A 15,771-nucleotide genomic window follows, 5' to 3' on the forward strand; every position below is an offset into this window, starting at 1 on the left:
AGTTGTAGATATATTTAACAAGACCTGATGGTGTTACCTCGATCAGTCCTTCAATATTAAAATAAGCAGGAAATCCACTTAAAACGGCGATATTGTAAATTCTGAAAAATAAGGGGCTTTACAGATCTAATTTAATAAGTTGAAACTAAGTGTACAAGTTAATAAGTACAGATATTTTGCTTTATCGCAAGCGACCGTTTATTGTAACCGATCATTTGAAACTAAAACTAGCATACAAAATATTTCCATAAGCCCCTAGCAATCAAGTGGAACCGTTCATTGGCGTTGATGGCAGCGGAGACTATGCAGACCTCTGGTCAGCATTTAAGGCACTTGTGTTTACCCAGAAACAATGTAGGAACACAAGAAGTGGGAGAATCGGTTTTAGGGCAAAAACTCCTCCCCTCTTAATTGACGTTTGCCTTCGAGCGGTCCTCAGAAGAACGGGATGTTGTTGAGTCGCATCATTTGTGGAGTGATTCGATACGATGATTGGTTTGAATGCCAGGTGCGCCGGGTTGAAGAATCACCTATTTATTCTCTCCTGCAGCACCAGGAGCTCGGTTTATTGTTGAGTACGTTCGAAGTTTGTGCAAATCGGATGTGTTATTCGGATGAAATTGCTGCTCGAGTGCTTCTAGCGAGAGAATTCGTAGGCGCCCCACCTCGTATGGAGTTACTGTATTAGTGATGGAGCTGGTTTTGTTGGGTCTCGTTCAGGAACGTTATCAAGTAAGTGCCGCTCAATCGTCTCCTGATGTCCCTCCAGTTCGCCGTGCCATTGAATTCATTGAGCTATATCAGCATGTCGTCTATCTCCTCTATTGCTGGTATGTGTTCTGCATTGCTGTACTCACACCTTGATTGCTTTCCATCTAAAAGTACTAATGAATTTACTTTTACATATTTTTAGACCATTGGAACTTTTGCAGAAGGCATTGATTCCGTAAATTTCGACTTTCTTTAGTTGGTAAAATAATTAAAATTATTATTTTTCTTGACTAAGCTTGTTTGGAAATATAAGAAATAAGAAATTAACTGATTTCAATATGGGGATTTTAATGACATACAAATTTATTCGACCGTCAAGGCAGAAGTCGGCATATTATTTTTTTCAAGTAGGCTACTGATCTCATTCAATTTAAACTCGCTCAGCAGAAGCGCTTTCACAACGCTATCTCTTCTTTCACGAGCCCAATCTATTTCTGCCAACCTATGGCCAACTCATCTCTCAAAGTCGAATCATTTCTAATTGAATTCTGTATTCTCGTGGTCACGTTAGTCAGTATGTTCATTCTGTGTTCTACATGTCTATTGATGTGGCCACAAGTATCCTGAAAGCAATCATGATCTAATGTTACTTTTATGTACTAATTTCCCTAATTCTGTTAATATTGTAGTACTTCGGCCTTCCTTACCAGTTTCTTCCTAAATCTACTTGATAGCATAGAACCTAATCTGGTATTAACCCTAACGAAAATTTCTTGCCCTTGATATAGGTCTTTATGGGCTTTCTTGTCCGGTTGTGGTATTCTATGTCAGTTTCCTGTTTTTGCTTAAGTCGGTCTATATTGTCCATATTTTTATGGAGCTACGGTAGCTATCCTGCCGAAGAACATCTCTAGAGGTCGTTTTTTGTGACCGAATGGACTGAGTAGTTATATTCATAGATGGCTCTATCGAGAACTTCCTCGAAGCGTCTATGTGTTTTATCTCCTTTAATACATCTCATTATTTCAGAGAGTGTGGAGTGAAATCTTTCTATCTGTCCATTTACTGTACTCTTATACGGAGGTGCTTTATAGAGCTCAATACCCAGCTGGTCTGTCAACATGAATTTGATAGAGGCTGAGTTGAGGGACTTTTCATTGTCCATTACTATTAATTTGGGCACTACATAATAAAACACGATATCTCTTATGGCTTTCCTAATGCCTTCTACATCTTTGGATTGGACTCTTTGGATTGGACTCTTCCCATGAGCAGTTTGGAAAATATATCAATCGCCGTGAGCACTAGATGTCGTTCTGTCAATATGGATAATTTGTCCGGGGTATTCTGGCAAGGGAGTTTCTTTTATTTGTGGATGTGTGGGATGTCTGTCATATTTAGAGGTCTTACACACAAAACACTGACTCACGATAGCCGAAACTTTTTTCCTCATTTTAGGATACTCTATATCCTAAGTATTTATATACTAAGTATACTCTTTCGGACAAATGAGCTATATTTTCCACAGCATTTCTGTGTGCTCTGTTATGTGTCCTAAGTCGTTCTTCCTCCTGTTCGGCTTCGTTAACGAGGTCTTAGACTTTAGTTTGAGAGAATCTAATCCTAAAACCTGGAATTGGATGGGGTAGAGAATTTGTATTTTACCCATTACATCCTCAGATGTGAAAATTCCATTAATCACGGATGGGTAAAGATATTCCTTAAAATCTGACAATAGGCTATCAGGTGTGAACATTTTATGATCTACTAAATGCCTATGGAATGTCAGGAATGGAATGCTAAATGAGTAATTCTCTGACTCGGACTTCCTGAAGAAAATTTGATTTTTAAGTGCATTTTTAGGGTCTTCAACGCTACGTATCAGCCAATGGCTCGAACTGTCGGAGCTTTGCATTGTTGAGGCGACTGTGTTTATCTGTGAGCGTCGGCTAAGTATTTTCCCTGCCTGTTTTATAGAAAATCTCTTAGTCATATTCCCCAAGGTATGCTTTCCATCTTTTAATCCTCGCATTCCAATTCGCTTTACCGTAAAGGTAAATTTTGAGCTTTTTTAGGGCCCAGATAACACTTTTTTCTCGTTTGTGGCGCAATTTTCTTCCGCCTTCAAGTATGTTTTCGATAAAAATGAGATGGGTCTGATCTCTTGTGAAGGAAAAGCGCCTACTTCGAAATTGGAAGCGTCCGTTATTAGGTGAAATTCTTTTTTATAAGTCTGGGTAGTGGAGTATTACGTCTGTAGAAACCAAACTGCGGATTTTTTTGACGATGATGTCTTGGAAATTCGTCCATCCTTCCCTCTCAAAAGCGAGCTAAGTGGTTTTGCTAACTTAGCGTAGTTAGGAATAAATCTCCTGTAATATCCGGATAATTCCAAGAATGATCGCAGTTCTTTGAGTTTTCTTGGAATAGGAAAGTCTGAGATTGCCTGTACCTTGTTTGTGCTGGTTTTAATCCCCTTGTCGGACACAATGAAACCTAGGAACTCCACTTTTCTCTTCATGAACTCGCATTAACCCAATTGACATTTCATGTTGGCTTGCTGAAGAGTTCTGAAAATGGTGTCAAGGTGTCAGGTTCTGGTAGTGTGTTTCATCATCTTTATTAAAGAAAGGAATCTGGTGAAACCCACTTTTCAGATCGAGAACTGAGAAAATCTTGTTGTCTCCCAATTGGACCAACATTTCATTAATGTATATCTGTCCGCTACAGTTACCATATTAAGTTTTTGGTAGTCAATTACCACCCCACCCTGCATATTTTCTTACCAGAGGAGTTGAGTATTTTTTGGTACAATCCACACGTGTTAATTGTATGATGACCTTGAGGGTCCAATGATGCCATCGTGTAAGAGCTTACATTAGGTACTGATCGAATTTTGAGTAGACCGGTGTGTCCGATGTGTACTCTGGGACTAATTGTGCTAACAGCCTCAAACTGTTTTTCTTTGAGGACGATTCTGTGGACGGCGAAAATGAATATACGCACTTAATTCTTTAAATAATCTCACAATCCCTTTAATCGACTTTTCTCTTCAAGCGCACGCCACCGAATGTCGCGTCTCGCCTATTCCTCTTTGCTTATGCTCTCTGCAGTGTGTATGCGTTTTTGAGTGAGCTAGGTATACATTCTTATCTCTTAATGCTAGCTTATAAGTAAGAGCGAGATAACAATAATATTCTTATTCCTAACGGGGATATGATCTGCCACTATGGGCTTCATACCTAAAACTATGCTACTACATGGTACAGTGGGCCTTATGAGTGTTCATCCTACCACAACTCGGCCGTCCTGACTAGCTGATCCCCTGATCATGGTTTACATTGATTGCTTAGTTGTATGATGAATTCTTTTACTTAATTTATACATATGTACATACTAAATTAATCTGTTATTATATTATTATTATTGTTTAATTGTGTCTTCGTTTATTTTTCTTGTTGCCTATCCAATGCTTAATATTTTGGATGCTCCAGACACCTTGGTATGGGTTACGAGATATCTGAAAACCTTCTACGTCTTTTAACAAGAATCTGTCGTTTATTAATACTTTAGATATCACATATGGGCCTCTACACTTTGGAATCAATTTTCTAGAGATGCCTGCTGTACTGTCGAAATTTTTGACCATCACATAATCTCCTTTTTTGTATTCTGATGGCTGTCTGGCGGTCTTGTCATAATGTGTTTTATTATACGCTTGAGCCTTATTTTGATTATTTTCAACTTCATTTCTAATTTTTGCCAAATCCCTATCTTCTTCAGTATTTTCTAATTCCTCTAGTTTTTCTCTTAATTCGTCTACTATTTTTCCTCTTTGCTCTAAACCAAAAAGAACTCTGCTTGGAGTTTGTTTGATGCTGCGGATGTATTATTTAAGACGTGCTCAACTTTATCTATTACTGTGTCCCAATATATGCCTTTCTCTGGTTGTACCAGTTTCGCTATCATTGGACCTAGGCTTCTATTGACTCTTTCAACCTGTCCGTTTGCTTGGGGTGAACCAGTCGCAATCTTCATATGCTTAACATCGAACTCTAACATAAAGTCATCAAATTCCTTGCATGTAAAACAACTTCCCCTATCTGAAATGATGCATTTAGGCTTGCTGTATGCTCTAAAATAGTCCTTCAGGGCTGTAATGACTTCCTTTGTATTAGTGGTCTCTGTGGGGTATAAACGTACGAACTTCGTGAAACCATTGATGACCACAAAAATATGTTTTTTGGATCTGCCTGAGTCGACTGGGCCGTAATGATCGATATGTATTAGTTCAAACGGTTTCCTGCCCTTCGGAATGCAGTGTAGAAATCCTTCCTTGCCTGTCTTAGGGGAGAACGCAACACATTTTAAACAATTTTCTATATGGCTCAAACATTTGTCTTTGGCATTGGGAAACCAATAAGATTTAGAAATAACATTTAACATTTTGTCTCTACCTATGTGTCCGATCTCATTGTGATATTTATATAGAATATGATCTTCCATGTCTGTGGGAACATAAAATAAAAGTCTGCCGTCGTTACATTTTCTATAAATTATTCCGTTTCTCATTTCGAACAACTTATGTTCATTTTTTTCCAGTAGTTTCTTGATTTCTTGAACTTTTTGATCCTTGCCTTGGCAGATTACTAAATTGTCTTCAAACGTATTTGATTCCACTATCTAAAATATTTGTGCACCTACTAAGAGCATCAACATGCTGCATCCTTTTACCTTCTCTATGTATGAGCTCATATTCGCGGATTAAGTTCAATCTTGTTAAGCGTCAAAGTAAGAGAATTACAATCAGTTATAATTTTAAAGCGTTTTCCGTACAAGTATATTCTAAACCTTCGCAGTGCGTGAATAATTGCCATTGTTTCCAATTCGAAACTGTGATATTTTGCCTCAGCGACTGTTGTTCGCTTTGAAAAATAAAATATTGGGTGTAATTTTCCATCCTCTTTTTTTTGACATAACACCGCACCGAAACCAAGAGCGCTTGCATCACAGTGCAGTTCTATTTCGTCTTTGAAATTATAAATTGCTAAGACCGGTGCCTGCACCAGCTTTTCCTTAAGAGTTGAGAAACAGCTCATTTCCTTTTCTCCAAATTTGAATTTTTCATTTTTTCTCAAAAGGTCATATAAAGGTTTCGCTAATGTTGAAAAATCTTTAATAAATCTACGGAAGTATGAACATAAGCCCAGAAAACTTTGAACGGCTTGTATTTTGTCTGGAACTGGAAAATGCTGTATGGCCTCTATTCCTTTGTCATCCGCCCTAATGCCTTCACCATTTATAATGAATCCTAAATATTTAATATTTGTCTGAAGGAACTCACATTTATCCATTCGTAATTCCAATTTATTTTGAGCTAATCTGATAAACACTTCCTTTAAGGTTTCTAAATGCTCCTCCGAGTTCTTGCTGGCAATCATGATGTCGTCCATGTATACAATTACTTTGTTATCCCTTATAAGATCCTCGAAAATTTTGTTTACAAACCTTTGGAACACTGCCGATGCAGTTTTTAGGCCCATTGGCATTCTGAGAAATTCGAATTGCCCTAACGGTGTAACAAATGAGGTGTATTTAACTGATTCCTTATTAACGAATACATGAAAATAACCGTTTTTTAAATCAAGCTTCGAAAAAACTTTTTTGTTGACTAGCTTGTCTAAAAGGTCATCGATAAGCGGTATCGGATAATTGTCTTTAATTAAAACTTTGTTCAGTTTTCTAAAGTCTATACATAGCCGTATGTCTCCTGTTTTCTTTTTGACTAAAACAATTGGTGAAGCATATTCTGATTTACTAGGTTGAATAATTCCCTCTTTTAAATAGTCATCTAATAGTTTTTGTAATTTTTCTTTTTCTGAGTAGGCAAGTCTTCTTGGGGCGCAGCTAAATGGTTTTGACGTTTCTAAACAAAGTTTTATTTCGCATTTGACTAAAGGCTCGGTATGCTTATTAACGCTCAAGTAGTTGCGTTTAATAATCTCCTTTAACTGACTGTTTAAGGCTTGGTTATTGTTTTCGCCGCATATGAAGTTCATTTGCTCATCCTCTGAGTGATCAATGCTACAAATTTCTCTAACAGCTTCTTCATAACTGGGCACAACCGCAGCATAAAGTCCGGAATCCGTCGTAAAGTTGGCTAAAGGCATAACTGTTTCGATGGCTGTTTTGCTACCTGCCTCGTTAACAGCTTGACTAACTATACTACTCGCTTCGTTGGCTGTTTTATTAACTGTCTTATTAACTGTTTCATTATCCATTTGACTAACTGTTTCATCAACCTCTTCGTTAACTGGCTCACTAACTGTTTTGCTAACTGTCTCACTAACTGTTTCACTAACTGTTTCACTAACTGTTTCGCTAACTGTTTCACTAACTGTTTCACTAACTGTTTCGCTAACTGTTTCACTAACTGTTTCACTAACTGTTTCACTAACAATATAACTGACTTTTTTACTATTTGCTTTTCTATATCTTTTACTATCGACTGGGTTGACCGTTATCCTTCCCAAGGCGTCTGGATCCAGTTTCAACTGGCACGCTTCCATGAAATTTCGTCCAAGAACTACATTATGACTCATAGACTCGTCTGGGACCACGTACAAATAAAAATAACATTTAATTTTTCCTTTAATAATGTAACATAAGATTTTTCCATGTATTGTCAGTTGGCTTTTATTCAGCCCGAAATAGGTTTCTGAAGCGGATTCTAAATTAATTTCCTTGGATACATTGCTTAATTTTGTAAACGATATTGGACTCCCTGTGTCTATGAGGCATTCTGTAATTAATGGGATTTTATATCTATTCTGAAAAAAAATCTTGACAAGTCTTACATAATTGTTGATATTGGCGCTCTTGCGCTCCGGGCATTGTCCGACGAAGTGTCCAAATGCCCCACAGGCATAGCAGGATCCGGGCTCCCTCTTTGGCTTGAGACACTTCCTGGCGAAGTGTCCTTTGGAGTTGCAATTGGCACAACGTAAGTCCTTATTGGCTGCACCTCCTCCAGTAAGGCGCTTTGATGAACTGCTTCCTGTTTTTTGCTTCGGCAGACGGACTTCCGAGAAAGCCCGCAGAATTTGCATCGGCTCGGAGAAACACTGTATGCGCGCCTGGTTGCGCAACGCTGGTGCTGGGATTCCTTCAATTATGTTTTCCAGGAGCTCCTCTAGATCGATGTTGATGTCGTTGGCCAGCATCACCTTGTCCTCGAAGTAAACAGCAAATTTCTCATCCGGATGCCATTCGCGTTTTTGAAATGCGTTCCTCAGTTCCCCTTTTGACATCTTGACCTCGAATGTCAAAATTAACTGTTCGCACAGCTGGTCGGTCTCTTCTAGGATGCGTGTGGCGCTTGCGTGCAGACAGCGCTGTGCGTTTCCTTTTAGTTTGGCAATTAGCAGCATGTGCATGCATCCGTCGTCCAAATTGTAAATCTTTCCGATGTTCTGAAACTGCGTGACCCAATTGCGCGCAAATAAGCTGCCGTCAAACTCCATCGTTACCTCTTTTGCCAAGGCAAGCGATGTTGCAGGAGATTCCAGAAGCTTGTTTACATTTCGACTCTGGTGCTGAACAATGCTACCAGCGGTTTCTTTTCCAACACTGGTATGTCCCATATCGATGTTGTCGACGGCGATAGTCACCTTGGTGCTGTTAACATTGGCGTCGGTGCTGTTAGCGCATATGTTAACATTGCCGTGGTTTCCGTTGCTGTTGTTCTCGATGACGTCATTGATCTGGCGAGCATGAGCAGACTTGCTCTTGTTCGCGTCGTCGATATCCGCTTGGATCCTCTGCAGCACAGCCATGTTTGCCTCTATCTCGTCCCGAAGCTTTTTTAGAGTGGCTCTCTCTGTATCCACCAACGATAGCTGATCCAGGTCGAGGTTCTCCGTAGATTCTGACTGCAATGACTGCTCGTCGAACGGGATCGTGCGTGTGTCTCCACCCTGCGGCTCTCTCTGCTTTGGCCAGGCTGCAGCTCCATCCAATTCCTCCACCTCTTCTGGTGCTGATCCGTTATTTGGCGGTGAATCGCCACGCGTTTCTGGGGAAATGGCCTGCAGACGCACTATTAGTTCCGCTTTTGTGCCGGAAGTCTGGCGTCCCAGAGCTTCCAACCACTTCCTTAGTTGGAGCACTGAGAATTCATTCCATTTGATGTCAGGCATAGTCGGTAATGACCACTTCTGATGTTGTGGACGCCGAAAATGAATATACGCACTTAATTCTTTAAATAATCTCACAATCCCTTTAATCGACTTTTCTCTTCAAGCGCACGCCACCGAATGTCGCGTCTCGCCTATTCCTCTTTGCTTATGCTCTCTGCAGTGTGTATGCGTTTTTGAGTGAGCTAGGTATACATTCTTATCTCTTAATGCTAGCTTATAAGTAAGAGCGAGATAACAATAATATTCTTATTCCTAACGGGGATATGATCTGCCACTATGGGCTTCATACCTAAAACTATGCTACTACATGGTACAGTGGGCCTTATGAGTGTTCATCCTACCACAATTCTTTTCCCATTTTCCAGTGTCATGGTTAGGTTTTTTAAGTCAATTTGCGCTCCCATTCCCTTCATTGTATCTTTGCCAAGTATGGCGTCAAAAGCCTTCAGCGATGTTAATAGAAAGAATTTTATTTCAAAGTCTTTTGTTATGCGATATTTTCACATCGCCGCCTGGAGTGTCAGCTATGTAAGGCTTGATATGTGGATCGCGTTCGACTGCAAATTGGGCTGGATGTAATTTTTGTTAGAGCCCGTGTCAATCAACACTCTTAAAACCTTTCCTCTCCCCACTCTACATTCAAAGTATGGTAGTGAGGAGTCTTCTACTCTAAAAAATGCAACACGTGGTCTCGTTGCCCGCCGTCTAAATTGTCTGTTTGTCCATCACAATATTCATTCTGGGTGCCGTTTATGTCGTTCTGGTTTTCATATACTTGCATCGACCGTTGATAGCCTGCCATGCTTGAACTGGACCCAGCTATTTCAACACTTAGCTGTCCCATGTCCATTGTTTGGATGTTGTAGTTTCTTTGTCGTTTGTTTATGTCTGAAATAAGACCGCTCGGTTGTTTGCTGGCGTCAAAATGTGCTCTGTTCATATAATTTACGTTTCGCGTCTGTATACTGAGGTCCACATCCATTGGTTCTGGTCTTAGTTATGGTTTGGTCGCAAAGGGACGGGGTGGGGCATTATATTATTGCCATTGCTCTTGGTAGTTTTGTCGGGGTGGAATGAACGGTGCATTACCGAAGTTAGACACATGTTGCCTTGACGCCGGGAATGGCTGGCCTAAATATTGTGGAGGTCTCCTCATGGGATGTCGTGGAGGGACCGGTGGAGGCTGTCGATGGGCAAAGTCTTTCGACGGCTGAAAATTGCGGGGTGCCGGTATGCGTTTTTTGTGTTCCCTAAAGCTCGACTGTTACCCCTTATTTGCCGCATGGATTGATCTGTTTGTTTGGTTTTCAAGTTTTAGGCAATAATGTAAAGCTGAGGGGAGATCAGCTGGCTCTTTTATTGCCAAATAAATCTCCTCGAAGGCCTCTAATAAAAGTATCCAGAGCTTTTTCTCTGTACATTTTTGTAATAAAGTGCTCGGATTCTCGGACCATTTGCATGCAGCCGACCTTATTTAAAATAAGAGAAAGATTTTTGTAGACGTCCTGGTGAGAGTCTTCCACCGACTGCTGGTGGCCTTGTGCCGAAATTGGCATTTGGTATTCCAAGGTAGTTATGTCTCGTTTATCTGCGTAATGTAGAGTGAGACATCTCGACATGACCTTCCGGTCCAGCGGAATGCTGTAGGACTCGAGTGCCACATCAGTACTTCCGACAAGTTTGTTTCTTACGGTATGAAGTATAATATTTTGGAGTACCCACGAATGGGGTGTAAATCTCCATGATTGTATCAGCGCTCTTCTTCCAAGAGCCGAATTCTGCTGGATTTCAAGAAAATTGCCCAATCGATTTTACGATATCAGGCACCCTGTCAAAGTCCACTAAATTATTTCTGTATTCGGGCTCGACGACCTGATCGCTCACGTCAGTAAAGTCAAGAGTGTCGTTATTCATTTGTTTTATCAGTCCAGGTAAAACTTGGCCCACCGTTTGGCAAATTAAGGCTGTCAACTGTTCGACACTCATGTCTACGCGATGCTGTTCAGGCAGGTCGGGCCTTTCTGAGGATACCGGTCTCTAATTTGAACTGAAAGCTGATGGTCTTATTATATTATTAGGGTTTGCCATGTTGGCTTTTAATTCGGACAACACCTGCACAAAACAAGCCTAAACCTAAACCAATTCGAACTTAACAAAAGTTGTGGGCAGAAAAATATGGAATGCGTGTGTATGTGTTTGGTTATTTCTCTTTCGTTTCTTTTTTTTTCAATCTTGCATGCAATACAAATTTAGCTCGCCCCGGCTATTTTACTTTGAGAACAGAGTACGAGAAAAAGGAAAAGTAAATAGGGAATTTTTTCTTTCCGAAGATCTCTAGGATTCGGGTTGAAAATATAATATTAATAATAATTTAATTATAATTTTAATAATAATTATATAGCAATAATAATATTACTTATTACTTACGTATTATACTTTATTTATTGTTATACCTCTGTTTTATTATACGTGGATTCTTGAATTTAAATTGCTGATGTTGTTGATGATGATGATGATGTTGTTGTTGTTACTATTGTTGCGTTGGGTAAGGTGGTCTTTTAATTTCGGAGTTTGGGTTTTCTCGCCTCGCTTTCTTCGCTAGCTCACTTCTTGTCTACCGACTTCGAGCGTATTTAAATTTTTATACTTTTTCCTGTGTACTTTTCGAGGTTCTTGTCGTCTTGCTTCTTCTTCGTCGACGTCTTCTTATTCTTCTTCCTTTCAGCAGGCTGCTGCTGCTACTGCTGTGCTGCTGTTGTTCTTTTTTCCTATTGTCCGCGCTTTGGATCAGGCAGCCGTTCTCCGCCGTTCGTCGTCTTTACTTTTGCCTTTACTTTTCAGATTTTACTTTACAACTTTTTGGCGCGCTCTCGTCGCACGTGTGTCGTGTGTGCTTCGCCAATTTGTCGTTTTACCGTTTTTGGGTTGCACTTTTAACTGTTATTCGTGATGCTTTTCTGTAGTTCCGTTAGTTCTCTGCGTTCCACTTCTACTTTTTTTCTGTGTCTTTTCGGCGAAGTTGCTGTTCTTCGTTTTGCGTTTTGATAACATAAATTGTTGCGGTCACTCCTCCTGGCTAGGTGAATGTTATCCTTTTTGTCTGGGCTACCGGGGAATCCAGGTCAGCACTCCAGAAAATGTGATCTACCAAAGTTTTTTCAAACTGTTTTACTTTATAGCCGACCGTGATTTTTTGTTTTTTATTAACTCACGGAAGTTTCTGCGGCACAATTTACCCAACGAATGATTTTAGCAAAATTTTGATTTTGGTCCGCGACATAGAATTTTTGTCTGTCGTTCGCGTTTATTCGCTGGTTCGGGCGCCTGTTAACAATTACGATTAATTTGCTTTAATTTTGTAGATCGCAAGCAACCGTTTATTGTAATTGATCATTTGAAACTAAAACTAACAAACAAAATATTTCCCTAAGTCCCTAGCAATCAAGTGAAGTCGTCGGCAGCGTCGCAGCGGGCGTTGGCAGCGGCGAAGTGTTGATGTCTCACTTTAAGCGTTCGCTGGCGTTGATGGCAGCGGAGACTATGCAGACCTCTGGTCAGCATTTTGGGCCCTCGTGTTTACCCAGAAACAATGTATGAACACAAGATGTGGGAGAATCGCTTGTAGGGCAATAATTAACATATTAACACTCGTATAACGGCTTTTAAATCATTACGCATAAGATTTGTAAGTATAAAAAATGGACAACTAGATATTAACAATAACGATTCAAATAACTTTAATTGACCAAGACAACAAAATCAAAATCTAGTGAGGAATGCAAAATGCATCCTTGGAATTTAATATTAATGGAATCTGTTCATTTAACTAAATATGACGAATTATATTTTATAATTAAATTAAATTAATTGTTTCCCGTAGAATTCAAAACAGCTTTTATCTGTATATTCTTTATCTATAGCTTATAATGGTTGAAAAAGACGCAATTCACAATTAACTGAAGTTAAGCCAGACGACTGCACCTCTTCATCTTCTTCCTCTTCAAAAAACTAACTACAAAACGTACTATCTCCTATCAAAATGTTAGAGGCTTGCGTAGCAAATTAATCAAATTGTATTGTGATAGTCTTTCATTTGCATCCCATATTATAGTGCTCACAGAGACTTGGTTAAAGCCGGAGATACTTAACTCCGAAGTCTTCCCAGGTATGTACACTATATATAGGTTTGACCGTCCATCCAGACGGGGAGGTGGAGTCTTAATTGCGGTTACCCTCGCGTCGGAGGAGTTACTTTTGGACGATTCCCGTAACTCGGAATTCGTATGTGTAAAGCTGTCTTTTTCCGACAGATCAGTTTATATTACGTGCTCCTATATTCCGCCATCTTCTGAATTCCCAGAATTTTAGAATCATCTGTCCGCTATCCAGTCCATCTTGAATAAACTTTCTGACAGGGACCAGTTGGTAGTTCTAGGTGATTTCAATATACCTGGCACAATGTGGTCCCCAGAAAAACAATCGAATATCCTTCTCCCTTTAGCACAACATAACTTTATTGACGGCTTGCTCGACTTATCGCCGTCGCAAGTTAATTATATTCCAAATTTTCTTGGTCGACTTTTGGATCTGTTTTGTAACAAGTCCTGAAAGTGTGTTTCTGTTCCAGGGTAGTACCTCTTACTCAACCTGAAGATCAATATCATCCTACTTTCGAGGTGGAAATCGACTTAGGTACGGTATTAAAAGTAAATTCAGAGAAGTCAACAAAGCGAATTCCCTCTTTTCGCAAGGCAAATTTTCGGAGGCTAAACAATTTTATGGCTGGCTTTAATTGTTCCGATCTTTACTGCTGCAACATAATGGCGGATGCGATTAATATGTTTTATACCGCAATTAAATCATTTTTTGACTCTTGTGTTCCGATGTGCTATCCGTCAATCTCTAAACGTCCTTGGTTTAATAAAGAGTTGACACACACAAATGTAAAGTCCAGACTCTATATGAAATTTAAAAATACCGGTTCTCAGTCCATCCTTTGTAAATATTTAAGCGCTCGGTTAAACTTTACCGTGCTTAATGCTCATTGCTACAAAAATTATTTAAACAGTTGTAAGTTCCAGTTTGCACAGGATCCGAAACAGTTTTATAATTTCGTTAGCACTAAGCGAAAAACAAGTTCTTACCCTTCCTCGCTATTTTTTTGAAAACACTACGTTTACATCGGATCAGGCAATAGCCGATCTATTCGCCAAGTTTTTTCAAACAACATATTCAACTTTACCTCATTCCGAACAGCCATACTCTTATGCGGTATCTAAGTCGAATCTAATATTTTGCCCCACTATAAACGAAAGCTCACTGCTTAACGATCTTCAGCGTGTTAAACCGGTCTATTCGCCAGGTCCCGATGGAATCCCTGGCTGTGTGCTCAGATTCTGTGCGGAAGCCTTGTGCAAGCCTCTACTGAAACTGTTTACCTTATCTTTGGAATCTTCACAATTCCCTCATATATGTAAGGAGTCCTTTGTGATTCCTCTTCTCAAAAAAGGTAGCAAACTGTATGCAAGCAATTACAAAGGAATCTCTGAATTGTCGGCTATCCCTAAACTTTTCGAAAATGTTATCACTCCTCATTTGCAGCACCTTTGTAGATCAATCATATCACCGTGCCAACACGGTTTTATGTAACGCAGAGCTACAACCACTAACCTCTTTGAGCTAACTTCTTTCGTAATACAGGGTTTCAAAAATAATCTTCAAACAGATGTCATCTGCACTGATTTTAGTAAAGCATTTGACTCTGTTAATCATTACCTTCTAATAAAAAAACTTGATCTTATAGGTTTCCCTGTTGATCTTCTAAATTGGATTTCAAGCTATCTGAATGGCAGGACACAACAAGTCCTCTTTAAAAATTCGTTATCTTCTATTCTCCGAGTCACATCCGGTGTCCCACAAGGGAGCCATCTTGGTCCGCTTCTTTTTACCTTATTCATTAACGACCTCCCCTTAATAATAAAACATTCGCGTGTACTTATGTACGCAGACGATGTTAAATTATGCATCCAGTACAAGTACACTTCTTGCCATTTGGACTTACAATCCGATCTAGACCGATTTCAAATATGGTGCCGTGATAACATATTAGACTTAAATGTCCAAGTGTAAAGTTATGACCTTTTGTCGTGCCAACCCAATACGCACGACTTACACTTTAAGTGGGTGCTCTCTGGACAGAATAACACGAGTTGATGATCTTGGTGTTCTTCTGGACCCAAAACTAAAATTATCTCACCATATTTCGTCTATTGTCGATAAGGCCAGGGGTGTGCTTGGCTTTATAAAAAGGTGGTCTAGGGAATTTGATGACCCTTACTTGACTAAAACCTTATTTATTTCGTTAGTCCGTCCGATTCTCGAGTACGGATCACCTGTTTGGAGTCCACAATACGCAGTCCACTCGGACCGCATTGAATCGGTCCAAAAAAACTTCTTACTTTTTGCCTTGCGGCGCCTAAATTGGGATGCAAACCATATATTACCTCCTTATTCCAGTAGACTACTTTTAATTAATTTACCATCCCTAGCTAACCGTAGAACTATGCTTGGAACAGTCTTTATTTGTAAGCTTATTCGTGGGGATGCTTAGTGTTGGGTCATGCAGCCGCCAAAACTGTGCAGTAGACTAATTTCATACTTGTTAATATTTAAGCCAAATTATCAGTAGCATGCCCATAGTGCAAACCGCTGCTCTCGCGCGCATTTATCTGTACGGCGCTCATTCCTTTGTTGTTGTTAGCTACCTACGCTAAGCTTGGGCGCTGCATTTCGGCTGCCTGCCCGCCAATTGCCTTTTCGTCGCGTTTCGGAAAAGACCAACCTTACCATTGTCGCTATCGTA

The 15,771-nt window shown here is 39.8% G+C and overlaps 1 protein-coding gene across 1 annotated transcript; it reads right to left on the bottom strand.

Moving 5' to 3' along the window:
- Nucleotides 1–7,207: 7,207 nt before the first annotated feature.
- Nucleotides 7,208–8,933, bottom strand: LOC116800586. The gene is made up of 2 exons (XM_032716352.1): nucleotides 7,569–8,933; nucleotides 7,208–7,513 (listed from the first exon to the last, which is right to left on the bottom strand). Exons 1-2 carry the CDS (start codon nucleotides 8,907–8,909, stop codon nucleotides 7,502–7,504), a joined length of 1,353 nt encoding a protein of 450 aa, XP_032572243.1. The 5' UTR covers nucleotides 8,910–8,933; the 3' UTR covers nucleotides 7,208–7,501.
- Nucleotides 8,934–15,771: the final 6,838 nt, after the last annotated feature.

This window comes from Drosophila sechellia, chromosome 2R (genome assembly GCF_004382195.2).
Source record: "Drosophila sechellia strain sech25 chromosome 2R, ASM438219v1, whole genome shotgun sequence".
NCBI lineage: Eukaryota > Metazoa > Arthropoda > Insecta > Diptera > Drosophilidae > Drosophila > Drosophila sechellia.

Excerpts from the sequence above, each read along its gene's own strand:
- LOC116800586 (XM_032716352.1), bottom strand. The coding sequence starts at position 8,909 with ATGCCTGACATCAAATGGAATGAATTCTCAGTGCTCCAACTAAGGAAG.